Source organism: Strix uralensis, chromosome 4 (genome assembly GCF_047716275.1).
Source record: "Strix uralensis isolate ZFMK-TIS-50842 chromosome 4, bStrUra1, whole genome shotgun sequence".
Classification (NCBI taxonomy): domain Eukaryota; kingdom Metazoa; phylum Chordata; class Aves; order Strigiformes; family Strigidae; genus Strix; species Strix uralensis.
This window is the reverse complement of record NC_133975.1, coordinates 79129225-79155378: the sequence shown is the minus strand read 5'-3', so window position 1 is coordinate 79155378 and position 26154 is coordinate 79129225. Positions and strand designations below refer to the sequence as shown.

At 37.7% G+C, this 26154-nt stretch overlaps 1 protein-coding gene across 8 annotated transcripts in view; it reads left to right on the top strand.

Moving 5' to 3' along the window:
• The window catches only part of INPP4B (inositol polyphosphate-4-phosphatase type II B), a 333478-nt gene that overhangs the window by 255234 nt on the left and 52090 nt on the right, over positions 1 to 26154 (top strand). For 7 of the 8 annotated variants that reach the window (XM_074867373.1, XM_074867378.1, XM_074867376.1 and 4 more), the window contains 5 exons: positions 4722 to 4937; positions 10905 to 11049; positions 21533 to 21705; positions 22714 to 22837; positions 23895 to 24012. In XM_074867373.1, coding sequence (XP_074723474.1) covers positions 4722 to 4937; positions 10905 to 11049; positions 21533 to 21705; positions 22714 to 22837; positions 23895 to 24012 — 776 coding nt within the window. The remainder of the gene's footprint in view (positions 1 to 4721; positions 4938 to 10904; positions 11050 to 21532; positions 21706 to 22713; positions 22838 to 23894; positions 24013 to 26154) is intronic. The other variant, XM_074867372.1, reaches the window with a different exon arrangement.

Here is a 26154-nt window from a genome sequence, read left to right as displayed (position 1 = left end):
CCTGCTCATCTTAGTTTCTTTAGCTCTAAATTAAGAAAGATAATATTTTCCACCTGTCTCACAGAGTGATAGTGGAGATTAGCTGAAGTCTGAAGTACTTTTAAGCATATGTTATCCTGTAAAAATATTAAGCACTATAGCTATGACCAGAGGGGTTGGAAAAAAGTTTCCCATCGCTTCATGGGCCATACCTTCTGTAATGTGTTCTCAATATGGCTTAATAACACTATCAATAACCATTTCAATATATCTTCAGCTATTGGGAAGTGGCAACCCCTGTGGTCTGTTGAGCACTATTATCCCAGCAGTACATCGTTCAATGGGAGAATTTCAAATCTGAATATTGAGCTTAGCCACATACTGTGAAGGCATTGCATTGGAGCCACAGGGGAGATAAACGTTGCTCTCTGTTACACATGTGTAAATCCACAGTAACTCTGAGAACATTGGGGTTGCTGTGAATGTTGGGGATAATACAGGAAAGTAGAATTCAGCCTGGAAATGAAAGGGACGAATTCAGGGGGTTTTGATGACAATTACAGTGTACCTTTCCATGTAGTATGAAGGAGGCCATTTTTAGCTGCCCGTAGAAAAAGTGGAGCTGCTTTATTAGTGGTTAGTTCAAAGAAATGTGCGTGTACAAGTAAAGCAAATCAAACAAAGAAGTGTTTGTTCTGAAGATTCAAGACCTGGTTGCTAAGGAATTTGTATGTTAGCTATAGCCATTTGCTTTGCCCTTCCCACCTTTGCCTGTCTGGGCAGGTGGAGTGAACGATTTCAGAGTGGCTGCAGGCGGCTGTGATCCTAACCCACTGTTTGAACCACGGCCTATTGGAGAGTCTGGCTGCACAAAAGGGCCAAAAAAGACAATCCCTTCAGTTTGGAAAAGTCACAGATATTTGAAATTTACAGCTGGTGATTTAATTTTATATGTACATATCAAGTTTCCAGGGCCAGGATTAAATTGCTGGTTAGTATATGAGCACAACTTCCCAGATCATCCAGTGTAGTCCACCTGACAGCCTATAGTTTCTACCTAGCCTTCACCTTTTGCTTGATAGAGATGAATCCAGTTGTCTGAACAACTGCTGCATGAATACCTGCTTCCCTATCTATTCCCAAATTTATCTCAGAATATAATAATCAAGAAAGAGCCCATTGCTGACGAAGGTAGTGTGGAGGAACAGCTGCTTGTAAAGAAGGGAAGAGAGTTGCGGAGGAAAGGAAAGACCAAGAAACAACTTCAGGGAAAGGTGATAATAAGTTTCAAAATCTCAAATAGAGTGAACCCACATGGTGCTGCAATTAGATCCCTCATGGTTAATACAAAGCATCATCTCAATACCCTGAGATAACCTGTCTATATAGTCTGGTACAGTATGGGAGAACCAAGAGTAACAGTGTCCCTGATAGGGGGCTTGATAGGTTGGCATGCTCTTCTGAATAGAATTACATGATGTCTGCCTGTGTTCTTGAGGCATATGAGGTGCCTCTGTTCTCCCACCTTTTGTATACTTTTTATATGTAAAAAAGAAATTCTTTCTTGCATTTTAACTTGATAGAAATTTAGAAATTAAACAGCTGTTTGAAATAGTCATAAAAATGATTTGCCTGGTGATTAAATTCCTCAAGTTTATTAAAAAGCATATCACTTTTTATTTTAAGATAATGTTAAGCTTGATGTATAGAATAATTCTTTCTAAAAACATTAGGTAGCAGTGAGTATATCTGAGCTATCAATAATGTGTTAAGTATTTATGTTAGAAATGGAAAGACTGTCTGCATGCATTGAAAGTGGAAAATTAAATCAAATAATTCCACTGCTGCTTCTTAAATTGAGCTTATTTTCTCATATTAAGCATGGTCTTACTTCTCCATATATGATTTGCAATTACTGTAGTGTTTCCCTGAGACTAACCTTTTATCAACACTTTCTGTTAATTGATTAAGGAAGCCTTTAGCTGTTGACAAGTGTATCAGCATTTGCAGCTTGCAGAAGGCTTGATAAATTCATTTTCCAGCTATGCCTATCTTTGTTTGCAGAAATATTCTTTAGTCAAGTATCTAAAAGAATTTGCAAAGTTTTCATTTCTTTGTATAGACTCGTTTTGTGATTTCAATACAATTTTATAAATAGTGATGTTCTGCAAATTTAGCTGTACTGAGCTGTAAGAAAATGCAGTTAAAATGTAGATTGTTGTTAAACCAATGGAATCCCTGAACAGAATTTAATTACAGAAGCATTTTAGTCTCTATATGAAAAAATTGAGGTTCGTTTCCATGCCAGTTTGCTTTTTAAAATGAATTTTCCCCATAAAATATTTATATTAGATTAAATTACTTAAACTTTTCAGATAATTCCCTAATATACATTGCAGTCGTAGTGGTCATTCCTTACTTCAAGTTGTCCAATGCTTAGAATTTTCTGAAATTTAAAGCTTTTATGAGTCTACAATGCCTGATGCTGAGACCTGAAATCATCTCAAGCAGACTTTGAGGAGGAGGGGTGGTACAAAACCTCAGCAAAACCATGATGATGTCATTTCTAAGGACAGACAAGTAAAGTAGTTTGGATTCTCTTGATATGGAACTGTAGAAGAGGAGCTCTGCTCTTATCATGCAAGAAAAGACAACTCCACAAGTCTCACTTTGCCTCTTCTTTATCGAAGATTGGCAGAGTTTGCTAGCAATGTTGCCCAAAGACTACCTATTCACTGAGCATGCACCATGTGGAGGCTGGAAATGTAGAAAACTGAAATTGTCCTATAGTGCAATTCAGGACTACCACGAGGCAGTCCTGAAGGGCTGCATATAAAAAAACCCTGTCTTTGTTTAAGCACCCTTTCCCTCAGGCACCAAGTTAGTAAGGAGGAGACAGAATGGGTCTGGTAAAATTGCCAGGGAGATGAATAGTGTTGCAAAGCCAAATCACTAAATAATCCTAAATCAGGTCTAATGTTGATTTAAAAAGTCCTGATGTTGGCTTAAAAAAATATAACTTAGCTTAGATATCCCTAAGGTTCTTATTTTTAAGACTTTTGTGTTTTAGTTGTGGCAATGTTTCAATCTCTCTATGTGCAGCCATTAGGGATCATCGTGAAAATGGGAAAAAGCAGAAACTTCTCAAGCAGGTACCTAACCCAGCAGCTGGAGCTTTAAGAAAACCATCGATTATTTAGAGCATTGTGGCCTAAATATCAGTAAACTTTTGAGGGGGTACTGAGGCAGGAAAGACAGAAAAATAAGTTGAACAGGAGTAGAGGCATACAAAAGGGGAGTAAGTACTAGCAGAAAGGGATGGGTTAAGAACAGAAGTAAGAAGTGCAGAAACTGGGAGAAAGATTTCTAGGAAGATAGATGCTGACACTTGAAACGTGCTTGGTTTGGGGTTTTTTGCCACTTCTCCTCCAGGTTTTGCATAAGCATGAAAGGACTGAATGAAGCTTGGCTGGGCAACCTTTATTTCTATTATTTCCTAGCTTTGTGTGAGTGCTTGTTCAGGCTGGTCGCTCTGACTCTTATCTACACACTTTCCTGCATGCCTGTTTAATTAAGATTGTGCGCACAAAGGCAGTTCAGCATCTGAATCTGCACATGACAATCCGCTATGTTCTGGGTAAATAGGAAGGTAACTAAATCCCACTGACCTGGGATAAATAAATTCAGGTAATTGTGCTGTGGTATAGCGCAGGGTGCATGCTCTCCCTGCTCTGACAGGTGTTGAATGAAGTAACCAAAGTTGTGACTCCTCCCAGCTGTCTGTCACTGTGGCTTTGCTAGTGGTTACCGCCCTGTAGTGAAAGGAGACATGTCCTTGCACCTCACCCTCTCCTGTTCAACAAGTTGTGTCAGCTGATGAGGCAAACAGACCAGCCTCCTAAGTAAGAAGAGTAGCAGAGGTAGGGCCACATGTTGTGTGTGATTTCAGGAGATGGCCGTGTGTGGCAGGCTGGTGGCAACAGCAAGTGCTCTTACGTGGAGACAGTCTAGATGCTGCAGACCATATGCAGAAAGCATTTTCTTGTTGGGATGGAAGGGAGATAAATAATGCAGGGAGGGTGGAGGATTTTAAAAGTACAGAAAACTTCCAAATGTCACAGTCAACAAGAGGGATTTAGAAAAATGATAGTGATTGAATAACATCTTCAAAGAGCCTGGAAAAACTACGTCAAGGTTTCCGTTCTTTAAATAAAATAAAGCTAAAAATCAAGTGTCATTACGTGCCATATCTGGGTTGATACCAACAGGTACCAACATTTATCTCTGGAAACACTGCTTTTGCAGATACTGCAGTATCAGCACTGTAGAGTGGTGTGTTTTTATTTAAGAAGATCCTTAAATTTGTTAATCACGTCTTATCTGACACTTAGTCGGAAATTATTGGGCAGTTGTGGTTACTTTTGGAACTGGTTCTTGTAGAGGCTCTGCAGGCAAAATGTGGAACTTGAATAAAATAGAGTTGTGTGAAAAAATTATGATCTCTGTGACAGACACTGTACTTCTGTGTTAATCCTTAGAACACTGGGATTGTAGAATGTGATGATGTCCCTAGAACCCTTGAATTGTTCCTCATTGTTTGTTGATCTACTTCATTTTCCACCCCTCAGGCCAGCCTGAAACAAATATCCACTCTGCCTAAGGGTAATTCAGTGTTATAATAGCTATGTTGCAGTATGCATTCTTTGGTCTAACCTTTTCATTCATTTTTTTTTTTTTTCTAGACAGAGTTATTTGTGCATGCATTTAAGGATCAGCTGGTCAGAAGTGCCCTTTTAGCACTATACACAGCCCGGCCTGGCTGTGTCCTCAAGAAACCAGCTGTGCCTAGAAACACTGCAGAAGAGGGGGGGGATGATTTACAGCATCAGGATCATCCTTCTCAGATTAAAAGGCAAGACTCTATACCCCATCATTCTGAGTATGATGAGGAAGAATGGGTAAGTAGTCAAAAACTCTTGGTTGGTATTCAATCCCAAACCCTACAAATCAGCATAAACAAATACAAGCTGTAAGTGTCCTTGTCACATGTTACTGGGGGGAAGAGATGGGGGACAGAAAGGAGTGCAAAACTGTCAAGTAATATTTTTCAGATGCATTGTATATTTTGAAACTAACTTGAAAAAATTTTTCTAAGTACAGTGTGCTTCTGTGTGACTGCTTGTGTGCATGTAACAGTGAGGGTGATGAATATCTTTTTGCCCAGGCAGGAAAAGAGTCTTTCTTTGCTCTTACTTGAGTTCTTTTTGCTAGTTAGGCAGATTTAAGGAGACTGGAACAGCATATGCTATTATGAGGGAAAATTCTTCCCTCCCCTGCCCCAAGGCTGAATATAAATAGTTTAAATACACATGAATTAAGCCTCAGCAAAACAGAGATGTTTTCCCTTAGACTCTGTTCTTAGATGATGTCTGAGAGTGCATGAAAGATTCAAACATGGCTTTTAGATTTAAATATTCTTAGCATATCTTTCAAAGATTTGTATTATTTATATGGCTGAGATTTTGTAAATTAATTATTTTGATGGATGTGTTCATAATAGATCTGCTTCTTTGTTACATACACCCTTAACTCAAGCTATTTGTATTCAGTTCAGGCTCATACTTTCAGTTCATCACTGTATTCTCATAAATGTAAAGGATGCCAGCATATTATAATCTCTATTGTAAATAATTAATAACTTGTGTGAGCTACAGTACTTACACCTGAACTGTAATTTTTATCCATACCACAAATAAGGGAAGAAGAATATATTTCTTCTAGAGAAAAGACAATTATCTCCAACCCCATGCATTAAGTAGTCATGAGATTTAAACAATAAATAAATAACTCATTTTTTTATTTGTCTTCTGGTTTTAGAGCCTTGAATTCACTTTTTCATGTTATCTCAACAACCTGAGGGGCTGGAATGGTTCTCCTTTCCTTGAAATGAAAGCCAAAATGTTTGTTTCCAGCTGCTGAAACATTCAGAAAAATAAATGTCACAATATATTTGATAAAAGAGAGAAATTTTGCATTGGAAAAGTGGCATTTTTGTGCAAGTTGTATTTTAATTTAGTACTTCTGTCTCTGCAGAGAAGCTAGCTTTACTGTATTTCATTAATGATTTTTTTTTTTAAAATGTATTTCTACCAGGTGCTTGGTCTTCATCTGTTAAAACGTATAAACACATTAGTTTAAAGTGTATCGATTTTTTCTGCGGAATTAGGAAGATTACTGGCTTGGTTAAAATCAAGTGTATCTTCAAGTATTTTCTCAGTTAAACTGAGTCAGAGTTACTGTCAAACTTGAGACAGTATAGAGAAATTTTTTTTTTCTAAATTTGAAAGATTAGGCTTCTATTATTTTTCAGTTCTTTCTGTCAGTGAAGGTAATGAATAATGTGAGTTTTAATGATCAAATTGTCATTAGAATGATGAGAAGAGAAAGAATAAATGCATACAAAATTTGAAAAAATGCTTAATCTACTCTGAAAGTCCACTATAATGGAAAAAAACTTTGAGATATATTGGTTTGTATGCACAGTACTATACCCTCCTTTGTTGTTGTTTGGTTTTTTTTTTCCTTTTTCCCACTATTATCAAGCACTAGAGTTGCATTTTGCAATGGGAATTTCAATTTTGGTTTTGCCGGAAATCTAAATCAGTGACATCCAACAACTCTTTAAGTTGACCCTGTTCCATCCACTTTTGATGACTGCATTACTTCACGACCATCATGAAAGTGAATTCAAGGCAGTGTTTAAAAACTAGGTGAGATCTACTCCCATCCCTGACATCCAAATTTATCTTTAAGGAATAATTCCCCATTTCTTGACTATGCAGGGTGCCCTTCCACTGTGAGTGACCAGTGTTTTCCAAAAAGCCTTCTTCTCAATAGCAATACTCTGTTCCACCTCTCTTCTTTGATACTAAGTACAAGTATTCATCACAAAGTGACAGCAGTATGGATTGAGCCATTTATATTGGTGTACTACACGTAGGCAGTAGTAAAGTGTTACTGTTGAAGGAAAAATATTTAACTTGAGAGTTTTAGATTGCCTCTGGGTAGATACTCTCTTCTTGTCTTGCTAGCTGCTTCTGTTATCCTAGAACCTCCCTGCAGGAGGGAACAAAGCATGTTGTCATGTATAATACAAGAAAAGGTGGGCACGTTGCCACTTGGCGCTGTTTCTGCTCTACATTTCTGACTGACTACTTAACGTGGTTGGAGCTACAAAGAACAGATAAAATGGCATTTCCAATAAGTTATGTAGAAATACTGAGATGGTGCTCAGGCACGGGTCTGAAATACTGACCTGTGTGCAATGTATTTCATTCCAAAGCACTGTCACATCACAAGAGGGTGTTAATTATGCCCATTAGTTAAGATATTTGCTTTATCTGTGAGCATACCTCAAAAGGACCTTATGGTAATATATGGCTATTAACCCACATGAAGGAGACACAGCATCTTCAGAGCACTGAGGAATGCAGTTGCTGTGTCATACCTGGCACAAATAAAGCACACAACTGTAGTGGTGGATGTGGAAGGACAAGAGATAGCTCTGTAATGAATGCAGAAAGCCTGAGAATCCTTTAAAAACAAAAAGACAGCCTCTGGCGCTCTGCTGTCCGGCAGTGCTTAAGAGGAAGACATAGAGTCAGGTGCAATGGCAGGAAAATAGTTTCCACTCCTTCCCTCTGAAATGAGGGAGCTGTATTGCCTTTTAATGATACTTTCAGAGAAGATGGAAATGAATTACCTTTTCTGAATTGGGTGGATGAAAGAGAATTATTTTACAGGTTTGTTTTTAAATGTCTTAAGAAAAGTGCCCAGCTTTCTGTGACACCGAGGCCTAGCTTTTCATGGAGATCATTATGAGTACGCATGCCTGCCTGCCAGTGCCACAGCAGAGGCAGCAAGAGAAGTACAACTATGGCTATTTCTAACTAGCAACACCTATCCACATGTGCCGGGTCTCCTTAACGTCCCAAATGTCTTCTGAGATTTGGAAGAAGTAGATGTCAGTGTGTTGTTGCCTTGTCCCAATGGGGTCAAGCCCTGTTACAGATTTCCACCTTCCCGGTCACTGACTTGACTTTTGAGCTTAAAGAAGCAGTAATAAGATGGAGCCAGAGACCTTGTTTCTCTTGTTCTTTCACACAACAGTATGGAATATAAGAATGATTACTTGAGAGGCTGTAGGACTATTTTGTCCTTTAACTTGGCACATGCTGCAAAATGATCACTTGTGAGGTTCTTAGGCAAATTGAAAATAGACCACTTAAGAAGGTGAAAGGTGGGTGGAAAGTGTGCTAGGCAACAGGAAAATATCATGAGAATTGTAATGGATGACAAAGAATGTGATAATGGATGGATTTCTTCTTGTGGAGAATAGTAGAGAGTCACTTGATTATCATTGGTTGGAAATTACATTTTTACTCAAGAATTTTTCTTACCAAACTGCAGAATTTCAGCAGCCCTCTTGGAAAAACGTGGCCATCTTTGATGCAGACAGAATAACATCTCAAAGAACAGTAGACACGTCTACTTTTTCTATCTGCCTGTAAGGATAGCTTCTAATCCCACGAACCTCCTATGTGGGGGAAAAGAGCTGTGGGATAGGCCCTTGATCCCTCTCACTTGCCCATGTAAAATAACCAGATATATGATAAGAAGAGTGAGGTTTCTGTCAACAGATGTTTATGAATTTTGCTTCTAAACCCTTGGGGAATGTTTGTGTGAATATTGTATAGACATCATCTCAATGCTGGGTTAATAGTTGGTTTGAAAAGAGAAAAGTGTTCTTTCCAAAATGAAACAAGTGCTCATATTTGTGTTGTTTGTGCAGTAACTCCAGATGCTCATTAAGAGCTTAACACTCTTTGTGTTGGGATTAAACTCCCCCAGCAGAGGGAGGAAAGGGAAATTTCATTGCTGCAGCCACAACTGAACCACTTCAGTTCATTTACCTCAGCAACTTCAGTGACTAGAAAGTCTGAAGTTCGCTGCTACTCTCTGTTAAAACTTGCAGCTATTTGGGGCCAGAATTTTTACTATTTGCAGTATTTTATTGCTCTTCATAGAATCCTTCTCCCAAAAATAATACTTGTGGGTGGTAGAAATCAATCATTTCACTCATATTTTAAATGCTTTTCAGGAATGCTTGAGGTACATACAGGATGAAACTTTTGAAGCAGTCTATACCTGTCCTCTTTCTTTGGCTTTAAATTGTACATCTACGCATGTGAATATCATAGTTATGTATCCAATGGTTTATTTCATGCATACAGGTGCAGATATTTCCACTCGTTGCATTGTACATGCAGTACTTAAAAATAACTTGTGGATTAAATGCAGCTCTGCATGAGAGTGACCAGCTTCTTGCCTCTCGTAAATCAACAAAGCCTTTTTTGTAGTATGGTTAAGGCATGGGTTTATCTAGGGAGAGGATCAAACCATAGTTTCTGCATCCCCCTATAACACTAGATGCTCACTTGTCCTTAAGGCAGCCCTACAAGATCTTTCCAGGAATCAGGTCTGGGGAGCTGGAGGAGAGGATCTGTGTTGTGTACAGATTCAGCAAGTCCATGCTTCTGTCTGCAGGTCTGGGTCATGTCCCTCAGGGCAGGATGCCCGCTTGTCACGGGCTGTGCCCACAAGTGAAGGAAGCAGGGAAAGATCAGATCCCTCTAGTCAGGGTAATGGCCTAAGCAGTGTGGCATGTACTTAAAAATAAATCTTAGGTTAAATATTTGCCTTAGTAGTAGTTCTAACTCTGCCTTCACCCAACTTCCGAGTGTTACCGTTTATAAGGAACTATGGTATTTCTCTGAGTTTTCAGTTTTTGTTAACCTTCTCTCTTGCTGTCTTTTACAACTCCATTTTTATGCCTCAAGGCCTGACATATACATAATGCTTCTGGCTATTATATCATAAAGTAGAAAGAAGAGCAAGGATACTACCTTTCCATTTTTAACCCTCAAGCAAACTGGTTATTCTGTATTAGTTTCAAAATGACTCAGCATTAAAACACATACATGAGGGGTTTTTGTGGGTTTGTTATGTTTTGGTTTCAGTCTGATTGCTAGCCCACTGTGTACAGTCTCATTTCTTGTATGGCTTGGTTTCTTTCTTTTCCTTATTCAGCCCCACAAAAGTAGGTGCAAGAACTTCAATTTCTGCAGCATCCAGCACCTGAAGGGACCCTTTCTGTATCTTTGTTCCATAATAGCTTTCTTTGACTACACATTATATCTTTTGTTGTCTGCTTATACAGAATTTCTTCTATCATTCTATTACTTCTGTAATTCTCCTATTTATTATAAACTCAGCTAAGTGCGATGGTTGCAGTTTGCGTGAGAGGTGAAGAATGAAATTGAAATTGTGTTACCTAATAAACATGTCATGACAGCAAGTTCTTAATTCTAGTCCTTTAATTTTACATTGGTTTTAACAGAGTATCTGATGTGATAAAATAGAGGGGATGTTAAATTATCAAAACGAGGTTGTCAAGTACTATGGCAAAACTGGCAGTTGCACACAAGATTTGATTTGGCAAGGCCTTGAATGTCTACTCTCTTACTGTATTATTTCAAATAGACAAACTGCTCAGTTCCTTGTGGTTGGACCTGAGGCTTTGCATGCGTTTTCATGTGTGTTTGAAGCACATGTGTTTTCCAGTGTCTAAAAAATCCAAACAACTTCAGCTCAGTCATTTACACTGCAGGAAAAAACTTCATGAAAAACGCTTAAGTTGGTAGTAGACTGAAGAATGAGAAAAATGGTAATATGTTGACACCTAATATTTCTAGTAATTTGCATATATCTGTCTCCACTTTAAGGTATTAATAAGAAGTTCGTATTGTCTCTTTTTTTTTTTTTTCTTCTTCAGTAATGTGCAGTGATAATTATGCTCTTTTCAGGACAGGGTGTGGGCCAATGTGGGAAAGAGTTTAAACTGCGTTATTGCCATGGTGGACAGACTGCTTGAAAAAGACAACATCAGCCACATTAAAGAGGGTGAAAATGACCCATCAGCAGCAGATTGCAAGTTGTTGCATACAGGTAGTAAGCAACCTTTTTTTTAAAAAAAAAAAAAAGAAATCATTGAATACTGTAAATAAAAATGGAAAAAGTCACAGAGAGATGGTACAGAGGAGAGTCAATAGTATCTTTGACAAGAGTGCTGATAGCAGGGTTTTGCACAGTGGTAGCCTTGAATGATGGATGGCTATTTATCAAATTACAGCTCTGTTGTGTGTTCAAACTGCTTGCCATGTTCAATTTCTTGTGCTACAATGAAAACCTTTTGAAACCACAATGTTTTCCTTTGAAGGCTGCTGTAGTTTAATTTATTTTAGATTTTACTTAAATACACCGTTTTGAGAAAACAAATTGGAGTGTGTCTAACCCATAGGGAACTTGTAAGAAAAGGTGAACATTGTGTTTTAGTGTCGTTCTCTAAACCTTTCCACTTTTCTGAACTGATACATACTGATTTTTCTGTCTTCTGATTTGCTGAAATTCCTTTTTCGCCAAATACGGTTGTTGATCTGTGTCAATACTGATGGCTAAGTAGAGTGAGTCCATGAGATGATATGAAGAAAACTTTGTCCACAGCAGGTTCTTGTCACCAACCTTCTGACCTTCCTCTGTGGCTACATTCCTTGATGCTTTCTCTAAGCATAGATTAGATCTGCTTCATAAATCTGACAGACTTTCTGATGTGCCAGTGTGTTGCAACAAATGAAACAGCTCCTTAGTGATAATGGTGGTAGTCCAAATATAAGGAAATCAGAACCAACTCTTGTGCCACTCTTCAGTTAAACAACTCCCACAAAACAATAAAACCCCCACAACCACTTTATTTTATGAAGCTTTGTATTTTGGCTTTTTCTTTTTAATTGTGTATTTTATCTTATATTTTCCTTTACATGTTCTTTTTTTGCTGGCAGATTTTAATGACCATTTTATATCAAGGGTTTAAAAGTTATTAGAACTCATTTGTAATCTCTTCCTTACATAAGAATTAAAACTATTTTTTCAGCTGTATCATTTGAGTACTACCAGTGAGTTTCATGCAACAGATTTTGGTTGTAGTATTGAATTTTAATGTAGCTGCAATGTCAGCATTTTTACCAGTATAAGAGATCTGTGCTGGCGTCCCTGAATTCTTGTTTTCAGTGCCACATGTGTTGTACTTGTTTTTGTATGAATAGTCCAGTGACCAGAGTATTTCTTATCTGTTTGCTTCTCTGAGTTTCTGTCTACCAGGCAAGTATGGCTATAATGTTAGAGAGATGATATCATCTTTGTTCTCTAGTGAAGGCTTGCAGGTGGAAAGTATCAACACAGCTTTCAACATTTTTCAGATCTTTTTCAGATAAAAAGGTAACAGTGAGGTAGGTGTACTTGCCAACTTGAAAGAAGCTTTAGAAAGTGAACCCAACAGTACTGATTTTGATTAAAAGAACAAAATTGAATATCTGTTGTTGTGCCTAACTCTCTTCTCCTCCCTCTGATGCTAACAAGGTTTTCTGCTGTTGTTAGCAGAAATCCAGTATGTCTATTAGAAATGTTTTGCAGGTAAATTAGTAGTACACTTTCACTCAAACTTCCCCCAAGTTATTGCAGTGCGTTTGTGTGTGTAGACATGCATATATTGGTTTTTATCTGTATTCCATAGTTATGGAAAAAACTTCAGATTTCCCCCTCCCTCCCCAGTCTGAAAAAAAGCAATGATTTAGGATAATTCTTTCTGGATGCTTTCTGATATGCTTAGCAACCAGAGTGTTTACAGATTTTCCTTCACTGTCTTCAACCCCCTGAACATGCCCTCTGTTGTTTTGTATAAACCATGAAATGTATTTAACCAGTCCATTTGAGTCTTTCCATTGTAGTTATAAAAAAGTGTGCTCTTGGCTTTGGTTGAGGCTCACACCCTACACAGGCAAATGAAATATTGGTTAGATCTTTTAGCTCACAAAGCCAAAAAAGCTTAAAAGTTATTTGCTTTTAAGTACTGTAATAAGCAGTCATCAAATAGAATGAAAGGTACCTCTTGCTAAGCAATAATGATAATTGTAATGGTTAGAAAATTATAGATGTGTTTCATTCAGCTGAGGAGTTGTCTTCTGCAGCTGACAGGCCAAGGACACAAAACCATCAAGATGTTATGGCACTGAAATAAATTCTTCTCTTTTTCCCTCATTTCAGGGCCTTCCCTATTTCTCTTCAATCAGTACAAGTGCCCTTCTGTGAGAGCAGAGCCAGTGCTTGTGTTGAGTTGTGCTGAGTGTTCTGCAACACCCCATTACATGGAAACTGCAGGAGTTTTGTGGGGCAGATCACTTTGTTTCCATGTTCTACTTTCTGAGGAAGACATAATTTCCTGATGATGTTTTCCTGAGACTGTTGTGCAGTGCCTTTGACAGCTTATAGGACTTTCAAGGTCATGTAGAAATGGAGAAGTTTTAAAATTGCTTTCTTTTATAGGACAAACTTAAAAGATGGAGCTTTCTGAAGAACCACCCAGGTGTGTGCCAAAGTTGGTTGCCTAATGGTTTTCAAAACCATTGCCTCTGGGGCCAGGAATTTTCATACTTCACTTCTTTATGAGAGCGTGGTTTTATGTTTGTTTTCCTCTGCATCGCCCTCTCTGAAGTTTGACATGAAGCCATAAGGATGCACCATGAAGCACCTACATAGAGGTTGAGATCTGAAGTTTAGGGTTATAAATTCTGCCTTAATTCTGCTCCATTTTATATTTGAAGGCTGGTTGTATGGTTTCATACTTTTTTCATAGATATAAAATCATACTGTGTTTACACCCATAGAAACATTTCTAAAATTACAGAATTCTATGCTACATACAATTCACAAACATTGCATATGTGATAAGCTTACCATATCTTGGGATTATATATTATACCATTTGAGAATAATGTATTTCATTAACACTGCAAATGTACAGGCACAGATATCTCTTTGAGTCTGAAATTGTGTCAGTGCTGGAGTTGATCCTAAGAAAAGTTGTGCTGCTGTTTGTAAGAAAAATGGAGAATATCCAGGGTTTTGACCAAAATGTTGAAGAGTATGCCTTAAAGTATGGGGTGACATGTTTGCTTATGTTAGTGAAGCCTGACTCTTTTAATACATTTTTTTTTTCAAGCATATAGCAATGAAAAAGATGTCAAAGAATGCACGTGTGTTCACTTTAGATGGTAGAAAATGTTAGGACAATAATTTGATGCAATAGCATATTCCTATAACTATAGATGTTGTTATAACATCTATTCAGAGCCTCCTAAAATAGGTTTATATTTGCAATCTCAGTGTTGACATCGTGTGATCATTTTTTCCCAACATGCTTATATTTCTTGTATGGAATCTTTGTAATCAGAAATATTGGTGGCACCTTTTTGTTGTACTTACCTTTCAACGTGAATTATACCTTTCTTAGCCTAACTTTTCATGCAGTCTGACCTTTGAGTGTATTCTTAAGACTGAATTTGAGTTATCAGTTACCAAGGTAACATGCTATGGTTTCATCAGTTGCAGGATTATGATTTCTCTGCAGGATAAATCAGGAAGAGTAGATGGATTTTAAAGGAGAGGGGGGTTTTTTTATTCTTTTAACTCTCAGCTGGTTTGCCTTGGAGAACTACTTGACAACATGAAATTCTTTTTATTTTTGCCTTTTCATTTTCCATGGGAGTCAGAATGTGAAAGCCTGTCCTGCAGCATTAGAGGTGCCAGTGAAACACAGTAGTTTGCTCTTGTGCTCACACAGCCCCTGACAGATCTCCGTGTTTAGCTGTGCTGCTAAAAGAGGCTGATATTCCCATCTGCTCCTTGTACCCCACCGCTAGGACTATCACCCAGCCATTCCTCTGCTGGCTCTGTGTGAGTACTCCCTAATTTGCTACATACAAAATCCACCACATTATCTCAAAAAACTTAAGTTGGCGGTTGCCCCTGGATTTTGCCTGAAGTGAATTATAGAATCATAAACAATGTTGCTGGGCAGATGAATTGACCAATGGTAACCTTCAGCATAAGTAGCAAAAAGCACCTGGGGAGTAGTGCCAGATTTCCTACCTGAAATGAAGGAAAACATCTTTTCATAGCCACATTGCTACAGGCATATGTGCGTTAATTTTTCTTGCATAATCTGATACTTGATGGGGGACTCTAGAAGTCTAGATTAAACCTTCCTGTCTTTCAGTGCCCTAGGGATAGGCACTGTGTCCTTTCAGTGCATCCCTCCCAATGCAATGCTGGTAAAAATGTGAAATAAAACTGTGTTCTGGTTTTGTTTGCATCTTCAGAAGAAGAGCTTTTATTGTAAGTTATCATTTAGCCAGGAAGATGAAAAATTCTCCCTCGGTCTGTGTTCACTTGAGTAGCAGACATTTTTTATTTTGAGGAAACAAAAACACTTCTGAAAACTTTCTCTTCCATTTCCTCACATTTTTGTTTCCTGTTCTCTTAAGCCTGTGTCTGCATCAACTGTATTTCTGCACTTTTTTTTTCTTTTCCCTTTCACTTTTGTATCATTCTTCTCTTTTTGATAGGGTCCTTAAGTGGGCTATATGTAGCCCAGTATATAAGACAACCCCTTCAGCAGTACTTTCTCTAAGTAGTTCAGCTATTGATGGAAGCTTAAAAATGTGTAAGGGAAAGGAAGACTTTTTAACTGAATCAACAAACTATTTTTTAAACAAGACATCAGTATATTTAGTTGCACGCATTTCTAGAGCAAGGTTTACCCATTACTCCTATGTTTTGAGTATATTGGATTTCCTTAGCTTTATGGCTGTTATTGCCATAGCTTTCTTTTTCTGTTTTTATTGTGACTAAAGCTGCTGAAACACTTGTATGGTTTCCATTTTCACTATTAATCCGTGTGACAGTATAGAAAATATCAGATTATTTCAATGGAATAATAAATCCCCAAGAATTCAAAATTGTTCTTCTGGACACCCAAACTGTGCAAAGTAGACTGCTATTATATTAACTGCAGAAATACCAGGAAGACTTATGCAAGTTTTTGGTGTTCCTGTGAGAATTGCTGCAGAATTATGAACATAAAAACCTCATCCATTCTCAAAGAGCTTAGCCCTCATACTACAGTTAATCTGAGCTCCAAGAGCTGAGTGGCAAGATGAAGAAGTAGGAAGCTGATATTTTTATAGTGCAAAGTTGAATACGTGAACTCTACTAAATCAGTTTTTAAACCTCCCTTAAAAATTAACAAACAGAAGATTGTTCCTATCCTACGTGAGTAAATTTAGACTCTGTGGGTTTCATGCTGTTTTCACTAGCTGTTTTTGAGGGGTTTGCTACTGTTGTGTGTTGGTTGGTTTGTTTTGCTTGCCTTTTTTCTTGAGACAGAGTTTGTCTAATATTCAATTTGTGATATCAAGACAACTCATTTACATTGTTTTCCATCTATTATTTCAATCCTATCATGGATTATTTGTATGTTCAGGTAGTAATGGCATAAGTGATCACCTACAGTGAAAAGTTGTGGGTAGCTGCTGTTACATTCATTACCATATGTCTCTAGGGCCCTCTGTTCCTTTAAGAGTACGGGGTTATACTTTATTCTGCTTTTAATTCTCTATTCAGTTTTTAACTTCATACCATTTAAATTTTGAGGTGACTTGAAGCCATCAAAGATTTCCACTGATTTTTCAGTGGTGCAGACAGCAGTGACAGAATTGGCTTTTTTCTCTGTTGCTGGGGCAAAAGGAGATAGGAGTGCTATTCCAAAGCCTTAGGGCTTTTCCTGTTTGATTACCAGCACATTTTAATAAGCACTTCAATGGGCCTGACTTTGAAAAGAGCAGGAGCTTGCTTTTCTGCCAAACTTTATCAAATTTGACATGCAGTTTGACATATTGCAACTTGAATGTAGATATGACTAGTTGGGTGCTCAGGAGGTCATTTGCCTGTGCAGGCATGCTCATTAAGAAAACATGGGACTGAAAGGTGTTTTCCAGCAACCAAAAGGCAAATCCTGTCATAAACTGAACTTCACAGCTCTCTGTTAACAATGGCAGTGGAGTATTTGCTCAGTGCTTTGCTGCACATACTCTTTTGTTTTAATCTTACAGTAACTGCACAGCGGTGATACTACTTTTAATTTCATCCTCCCATTTTCCATTTTGGCTTTAATGCCTTGTTTTAGTTCCCTTTCCAATGGCTGACTAGCACAATTTCTGAACTGAGTTTCCTTGCCTCATCAGTAGGCTTTGACTCTTGCTTGGATAGTAAATATTCCAAACAGGACAGGCTACCCCTGTCATTTTAGCAACGTGGCAGTCATCCTGTAGTCTCCTTGTTGCTTCTGTTCTTGCTTCTACTGTCTTTTTTGAGATATTTGCTCATTCAGTTAATTCATTAGTCTTTTTCAAAGGATTTTCCACTGTGTTGAGAATGCAAATCTTGCAATTTGAACGATAAAAGAAATTTAACACCCAAAGTATCAACATGTGTTTTAAGTCCTTGAACATGTTAAACACAAAAGCAATAATTTGTACAATTCCCTTCCCTAAGTGATTCTACAAAGCTATCATCAGTCTGTAGGAGTAGAGGTCCTGAGCCGTGGTTGGCCCCCTGCATTATCTTTCCAGCAACAACTGACTCCGAGCTGTCTGCCGGTTTTCTCATGAAGGAGGAATTATAGGGCATCTTGTAGCTCTCTCCAAACCCTTTCAGACGTGTAAGCAGTAGCTTGTAACCAGGCCGTATCCTCGCATATCAACAATGTGGTGGCAAGTTAGATCAGGATAATCTAAATCTTAATTTAGACCAGAATTTTAAAGCTCCCTTTACAAATAATATCTCTTTATTAATTTTATTAATAGTCCATATTTATCCCTTGCATACAAGACAATTTTGTTTTCCAAATTCTACTGAACTTACTTGTAAGATTTGACATATAACGCTCTTTTTTTTTTGTTTCATAAACTTCAGTTTCACAATCCTTCTTGGTTTCAAAGAGCAACTTAAAAGCTGCAGTATTTGCTATAAGTAAGTGCTTCTGACGGATATTTGGAGCTCTGTGCATTGTTAATGAATGACCCTGATTTATATTCGTGTCGTGCTGGAGTATTTGCAACAGGATATCCTGCATAACAAGTGACATATGGTGATTTTTACAGACCAAAGATGGAGCAGCTATATAGATTCTTTCCTAGAGTTGTCTTTTCCAAGACCTCAGTCTGTGATACACCTCTTATTTTGGTCTGAGCACACTAAACTTGCTTTAAAATAAAAAAGATAAGTATGAGAATATACTGGCCCATTCATAAATATTATGTTTTTAAGAAACAATGCAGTCTCTCTCTTAGATTTGCTAACTAGCTCCACCTTCTGGGGAATGGACATCCTTCACTAATTGTGAACAAGATTTTTCAATGTGAGCGAGGAGTAGAGGATTGTTACGGATAACTTAATCACATGAGGGTATAGTTTTACCTTCTTTCCTTTTGTCAAGTACAATTCTATTTATATTCTGTAATAAAATAGTTTAGTTTTCCTCAGTCATCAGGATCAGGTTTCCTACAAACTTACAATTTTTGTTGTTTTCAGCAAAGCAAAATACATGCATAAGTAAAGCTCTGTATTCTTTGGGACATTAAATACTCAGTAGGATTTATTTTTAATATATTTAGCATGCATGTCTAATGAAAAAATGGCCTTGAGAATTTCAAATATTTGAATTCCTTCTTAATGCAACTATTACTGAAAAAAATTACTTATGTTAGTAAGTTAGTATTCCAAACATGTAGTCTCCTCCAAAAAACCCTTGTGAGAAAGTGATCTTGAAACTACTACAAGGTATCTGCAAAATAATTTGGAAAATCATAATAGAAAGTAGTTATCAGTTGTTTACTGCCAACCTGGAAGGCTGCATGAAGTAGAATCCACTTACATTTGTTCTGGGTCCAGTATTATTCAATATTTTCATTACTGACTTGGCTTATGAAATATGGATGATGCTTATAAAATTTGCAGATGCTTAAAGCTGGGAGAGGCTTTAAGCACTATGGGAGCAGGCTTAGAATGGATCTTGATGAAATGGAGCACTGAAATATTAGGATGCAGTTCAGTAAGGACAAGTACAAAGTTATGTTCCTAGAGAAGCAGAAATACACAGTGCAGATTGGTTAAGTGGCAGCTTGGTAGAGACAGATATAAGTGTGACAGGACTTGTGGCCACTGTGTGACCCTCTCTGTTATGAAAAGAGTGTGAGTAAAGCTCTTCAGCCCTATCCACATAACTTGAAATGGTAATAGCAGGTTCATGAAGTGTGTCTAGTTCTAGAAGTTCAGCTTTTTCTCTCTTGTCCTGGCTGTCAGTGTACTTGCAAGATCCTTGGCTGTGTCTGTATTCAGCTCTGCTTTCCCATGCAAGTGGAACAGATGTCTGTTAGCTGTACCTTCAGGTCTACTTTAGAGTGGCCAGGTATGATTTTTTTCATTATTTGCTCAAGTCAGAAGCAGACAACAAACTCTATTCTTATCACATACAGCCCTGTTCACTGGTTCAGTATGCATTACATCTTTTGATCTTATTCTGCTTCTGCAGTTGCTGTTGTTGTCATTTATTGATTAATTTAATAAATTACTATAATTTGAGACTTGAGAGTTTAGATTGTCTGATCTGTCTAGCCTGACGTCTAGTACGTCACACCTTGTTGTCTACCTTATTTCTAAATTTGACTGTGTCTCGCAGCAGCCTCCGGCTTTTGGTTGTGCTTTTCCTTTTATTCCCTAGAATAAACATCCCTGTTAGTTCTTGTTATTTTCTCCTCATGAAGAGGGGAAATCAAGTTGCTGCTCAGCCTTTTTCATAGGCTTAAGGAGATTAAACTCTAAATCTCGGTAGCTCTCCTCTGCAAGCTCTCCATTTTTTTCAGCAGTCTCTTTAAAATGTGTGGCATGTGGTGTATCAGTACTCTCTTAGTCAATGGCATGTATAAAATCACCTCTTTTTGCTGAAGCTTGAAACTGGGGATGGCTTATGTTCTGTTTTGTTCACGATGGCTCTAACTTCATAACTGCTGTTTTCCAGGAAATGGTTCTTCAGTCTGTATTCCTCACATTTAAATATGTATGACTATGTTAAAACATGCATTGTCGGACCACAAAGACATTATTTGCAAAGGAACTCAAGTTCTCTGTGACTGCTCTGTCCTTGTTCCTATTTCATCTTCCCTGCACCTTACTTTTTTCCAGTTTCTCCTGGCTTTCAAAGTTCTCTCCAATCTTCTTGGCTACAGTTTTATTAATCTACATATTTTTCTGGAGCATAGCCAAATTGACTTTGCAACAGGCAGCTATGTCTTCCTGCTTAAAGAAGTTCTTCAGTCCTAATGAGTTTTTCATTGGCCTGACTCAGAATGTTACCTGAAACAACGTGCTGTTATCTTCCGCATAATTACAATTTAAATGGAACAGATTTTAATTATCATTGATTCTTAATTACACTAATCTACAGAAAATATGAGTCAGTGATGGACTGGATTAAGTCAGTTACACTCCCTATTTTTATATAGATTTTTCTGGAGTGTTGATTTCTCTTTCATTTTAAACTATAACAATGAAACTGAGATGTAGATTCTGAAGGAGGGTGTTTTGGTTTTTTTATTATTTGCTCAAATTAGAGGAGTAGGCAAAACCATATGCAACTACAATGAAGGTCTGATTTTATTAAATCCTGAAAAATTCAGGAACAGCTTGGGTAATTGCGCATTCTGATTTTCCTCCTTTCCTAGTTATTGCTTTGTTCCATTTGTAATGTATTAGAGTCCCATTTTTCAAGCATTTCACTAGCTTGTTTTTTCTGATATTCCTAGCATATATTTTAACAGAGCAAAACATTACAAAATAGTTCTAAATCTCTCTGCTCGAAGTAGCTAAAAAAGTAATGAGTTCAATATGTCTAAATATTTAAAGAGAACAATATAGAGAGAAGCTAAAAAGAAAAAGGCATGTGACCTGAAGGTTGGTATTTTTCCAACGTATACATTAAACAGATAGTATCCTTCCAGATATCTATTTGTTCTTCTGTTTTGCCTTCCAACACCCACTTTTTCTTAAATATAGGCTCTTCCCCCTTTTGTTTTGGATGGTACTCAATTTGTTTAGATAGCAAGTGCTGGAAAGAACAGTAGATCTTCCATCAGCACTGTATTCATCTTCTACTAATGGTTTTTCACATGTATCCCCATATGCTCTGTTTATGAGCCTTTAATGCACGTTTTACAAAGAAATTTACTCTGTTAAAAAGTCATTGTTTCAGGATATAGTTGGATTCAGGCCACGGATTTAGCCGCAGTCTCGGTGGTAAGCTGGAGTCCTACCTCTAAGCATATTCTCTGGTGGTGTTTGCTGTACCACAATGGTTAGGATAGAGCTGCAGGGTCGTTTTAAAGTGTAGGATGATCTACACAGCCCCTGTACCCCTCTCTTCATTCTGAAAAGAATTTTCACTGCAAGTTTTCTGATTTGGAACAGATGACCTGTCTTGTTCTAGGTGACTGGTATGAACAGCTTTATCCCCTGGTGATTACACTGAAGGACTGCATGGGAGAGGTGGTGACCAGGGCGAAGCAGTCGATGGCATTTGTTCTGCTCCAGGAACTTGCCTGTGGTTTGCCACAATGTTTGATGCTGACCCTGAGAAGAGACATCGTCTTTAGTCAAGCAGTAGGTTGTCTTGTGTCACTTATCTCCTACTGTTAATATAATTAAGTGTACTATTCATGCCAGTGTTTGTGATTTTCTTTTTTGTTCTTTTTCCAACTTAACACAACTTTTTCATATATTTTTCGTTACATCCACTGAAGTATTTTATAATGTGATAGAGAAATTAATAGTAAATGGAAATCCATATTAACCATATCACTGAGTCAGAGAAGTAGGTCTGCGACGGACTGAAGAACATTACCTAATCTTCCTTTTGCACAAAGAAGGATCCATAAAGCTATTTTTAGTCTTCCTAAATTATATGCCAGTATCCTCACCCATAGGTGAAGTTCTCAAATCTAGCCTTGAATATTCCTTGCTGCTATTCAAGCTAGGTTGTTTTTTTTTTCTCCTGGTCACCTTGGAAATGAAGAACAGATTATTTTTCAGTTTGTATAAGTATTTTGTTTGAAGACTCTCAGCATTTCTCTTCTCAGACTTGTCTTCTCTTGGTAAATAACTGAAGCTATTTTGATCTTCTCCCATAGATCATGTTTTCCAGACAGATTTTTCTCTAAATGATTCATCTAATTTCTCCCTTAAGTTATTTGTTTTTCCTAACATAATTAAGGAGTTAGGGTGCAACTGCCAAGGAGATTCAGTTGCATTAGGTGCCTAACTGCTTTCAAATCCAGCATAAATCACAGCCTTATGTGTTTATGGCCTGCCAACTGAGGTTCTGGTCTCGTTTATGTCAGTGTAAATAACACACAACCCCACAAAACAAATGAAGCTTATCTAATGTAAAATAAGGGAATATTTCACTGCTTTTTACACAAAAAAATGCCTCAATAATATATTAATATGAAATTATGTGAATTATGTGTGTAGTCAATAAACAGAAATATCCATGCTGTTTTCTCAAATATCTAAATATTATTTCTGTTGTGTATAGCGATAGCAAGCCTCATTGTAACTATGTTATAACAGTACATCTGTTAATTTCACATTTTTTCATTGTCTTGGTAGCTCGCTGGATTGGTCTGTGGGTTTATAATCAAATTGCACACAGGTTTACATGATCAAGGATTTTTACAACAGCTTCATACTGTTGGATTACTTGTGCAATATGAAGGACTCCTTAGTACTTATAGTAAGTATTGTTCTTGGACAAAGTTCCTTATGCATCCAGACCAGAAGTTCACCCAGGGGGTTCTTAGTTTAACCTCTGTTCTGCTTCCAGTAATTTGGCTTATTGAATCAACAAATATTATCCTTAGCAGACAGTTGGCTTCCATATAATAGCACAGTTGAACTCATTAATATTGTGTTGTCAATTCTGTATCAAAAATTAGTCATTTTATTCTCAATTCCTCTGAGAACCCTAGTTGCTAATTAATGCATGCAGAGTGCTGAACTACATCATCTTAAATACAGGAGACTTCTTCCTCATTACAGCTAGTGGAACTTTTGGTTTTAATAAAAACTGTCTCCATTTGTATAGGTATTTGGTCTGACCCAAAATAGCAGGTTTATAATGCTAACCCAAACAGCAGATTTAAAGTTACTCACTCTATCACCCTCTGCCCTGATCACACCAGTACTGGGGATGTGAAGATAGCTTGAAAACTGTTTAATTCCTAGCTTGTTACAGGTGCCGTCATTTGATAGGTATTAAAAAAGGACATTTGGAGGGAGAAACGGCCAACTGTTTAAAAATGCCTTGAACTACATTTATTGGAATCCTTCCCCAAATTGAGATTTTGACCAAAGTAGAGGAATTTAGCATTTGTGCAGGTCTTTAATGCACAGGCAATTGCAGATCCTCGCTTGGAAATTGCTGTCAGGCTCCCTTTTGCACGATACTCATTGTTGTTATTCTCAAAACCTTTGTCCTCCATCAGCGGGACAGTCTTTAAAAACACTTTCAGAATAGACAAAAATGGCTTTTCTGAGGTTATTCTATGCACATATAGAGCAGGCTGATTTTCAGAGGTGCTTAGTACTTATAGTTATCATTTAGGCCACAGAGAATTGTCAGCAGTCCTAAAAATCAGTCTGCTTTTATGTAGGTTACTTTAATGTGGATCTAGGGCTGTGATTTTTAGATGCACAGACTGGAAAATATAAACCCTGTATTTCTTTACTGTAACCTATTCAGTGACTGATCTGGCTACTCTGTTAATAACGTCTATAATCTTTCCACACAGGTGAAGAAGCAGGGATGCTAGAAGACATGGCTGTGGGAATTTCAGATTTGCAGAAAGTAATGTTTAAAGTCATTGAAGCCAAATCAGAAGATTTTTTGCCTATTATAACTGGAAGACGGTAAGAACTTTGTTTCCTGAAGCCCGTGGCATCTGTAGCGCATGAAAACCCAGATAATGGTTTTCTCATTGCTGAATTCTATTATATGGAGAGTGCAGTAGTTTTACTTCTCATGAGGTGAATGGAGATGTAATGAGGTAGTAGGGATTTGTAAAGCTAGTAGTAACATTGGGCTCTGGGTTACTTTCCTCATGAAAAGCTACAAGTTCCAATTATTAATACAAATTAATCAAAACAGTGTCTGGGTTGTGCAGAGTTTCTGTTGCATTTTTCATATATATATATACACTGAATCAAAGTGACAAGGTCAATATTTACAAAAGTGGCCTCTAACTGAGGAAACCTTGGTTCTGATGTGTCCAGCACTTGTATTTCAGTGTGACAAATGACATTGCATTTGTTAAGAGTTAGGCCTTGATTGTCTTAAGATGGAAACTGAAAAACTTGGATGCCAAAACTTAGTGGTCGCTTTTGAAAAATGAAGCCTGTCTTAGTTGCTGAAGATCACACAGGACATACACAACCTCAGAAATCCTTGCATAAAGCCACTAATACATTATGCATCTGTCATGGTATAACCCCAGCTGGCATCTAAGCGCCACACAGCCGCTTGCTCACTCCCCCCACCCAGTGGGATGGGGGAGAGAATCGGGGGGCCAGGGGGAGAAAGAAAGTAAAACTTGTGGGCTGAGATACAGACAGTTTAATAGGACAGAAAAGGAAGAAAATCATAGTAATAATAATAATATGGTGGTAATAATAATAAAAGAATTAGAATGTACAATGTGAAGCATAATGCAATAATTAGAATATACAATTGTGAAGCACAACACAATTGCTTAACACTCACCGACAAATGCCCAGTCAGTTCCGGAGCAGCGGCCCCCGACCAGCTTTCCCCCCAGTTTATATACTGGGCATGATGTCATACGGTATGGAATATCCCTTTGGCCAGCTTGGGTCAGCTGTTCTGGCTGTGTCCCCTCCCAACTTCTTGTGCCACTCCAGCCTTCTCACTGGCAGGGCATGAGAAGCTAAAAATTCCTTGACTTAGTATAAATAGTACTTAGCAGCAACTGAAATCATCTGTGTGTTATCAACATTGTTCTCATACTAAATCCAAAACACAGCTACTAGGAAGAAAATTAACTCTATCCCAGCCAAAACCAGGACAGCATCTCACATAAGCACTGCTGAATATCAGGACATAAACTGAAATACTTCATTAACTGTGGCTACAAGAGGGTTAACAAGATTGTTACATAGGAGGAATGGGTTTTTCATCTTCATTATTATTCTAGTCTAGAAGCTCTAAATGTTTTTACTTTTGTAGAAATCACTTCCTTAATAGTATCATTACTCGTAAGATGACTGTAAACTAAATTCAGCTAAAAGCAGCAACTTTTAGAAAAGATATGTTTCCTCTGAAGGGGGCTTTCACTACTGATTCACTTAATTATTTTGGATGATTCACTCTCATCCTATGGACCTTCTGAGAAAGGATTGAAATAAGTAACAGGAAGGCTGGAGTATGACAGGCAACACATCAGGAATAATTAAGAATAATTATGGTCTGTAGATAAAACAGAAGAAACACATCTTTGTAAATCACAGCAGTCCTAAAATCTTGAAAAATCCAGCAGCTACATTTACTGGCTTGCTGCCATTACTGCGGTACACTGAACTGTCACGCTAGGAGGTCCTGGGTTTGAAAGAGACTCGAGCTTTAAGCTGTCTCAGGTATTCTGGATTGATGGAGTAGTCAGTCTTTAGGAAGACGAGTTACTGCCTGTGATTGCTGTACTGTACTTACTGGCAGGTATTCACTGGATGGCATTGGTGTCAGACAAAAAAAAAAAAAAAATCTTAAAGGCTTATGTGGAGGAGCCCTATTCCTGTTAGAGCTGTGATGAGACAGTTCCTATCAAACAGCACTGGAAGACAACCATGAAAAGAGAAGACAGTGGAAAACCTGGTTATTTTCTATTTAATGTTTAAAAACCTCATAATTTTTAGATCATTTTGGTTGTTACATGGTGTCAATAAAATGAGGCTAAAAGACTGTAGAGATGCAAGACAGAAAATTAAGTTAGAAATTCTTATCTTGCAGACACTCAGAGTATTCACTTGTAATCGTTTTTC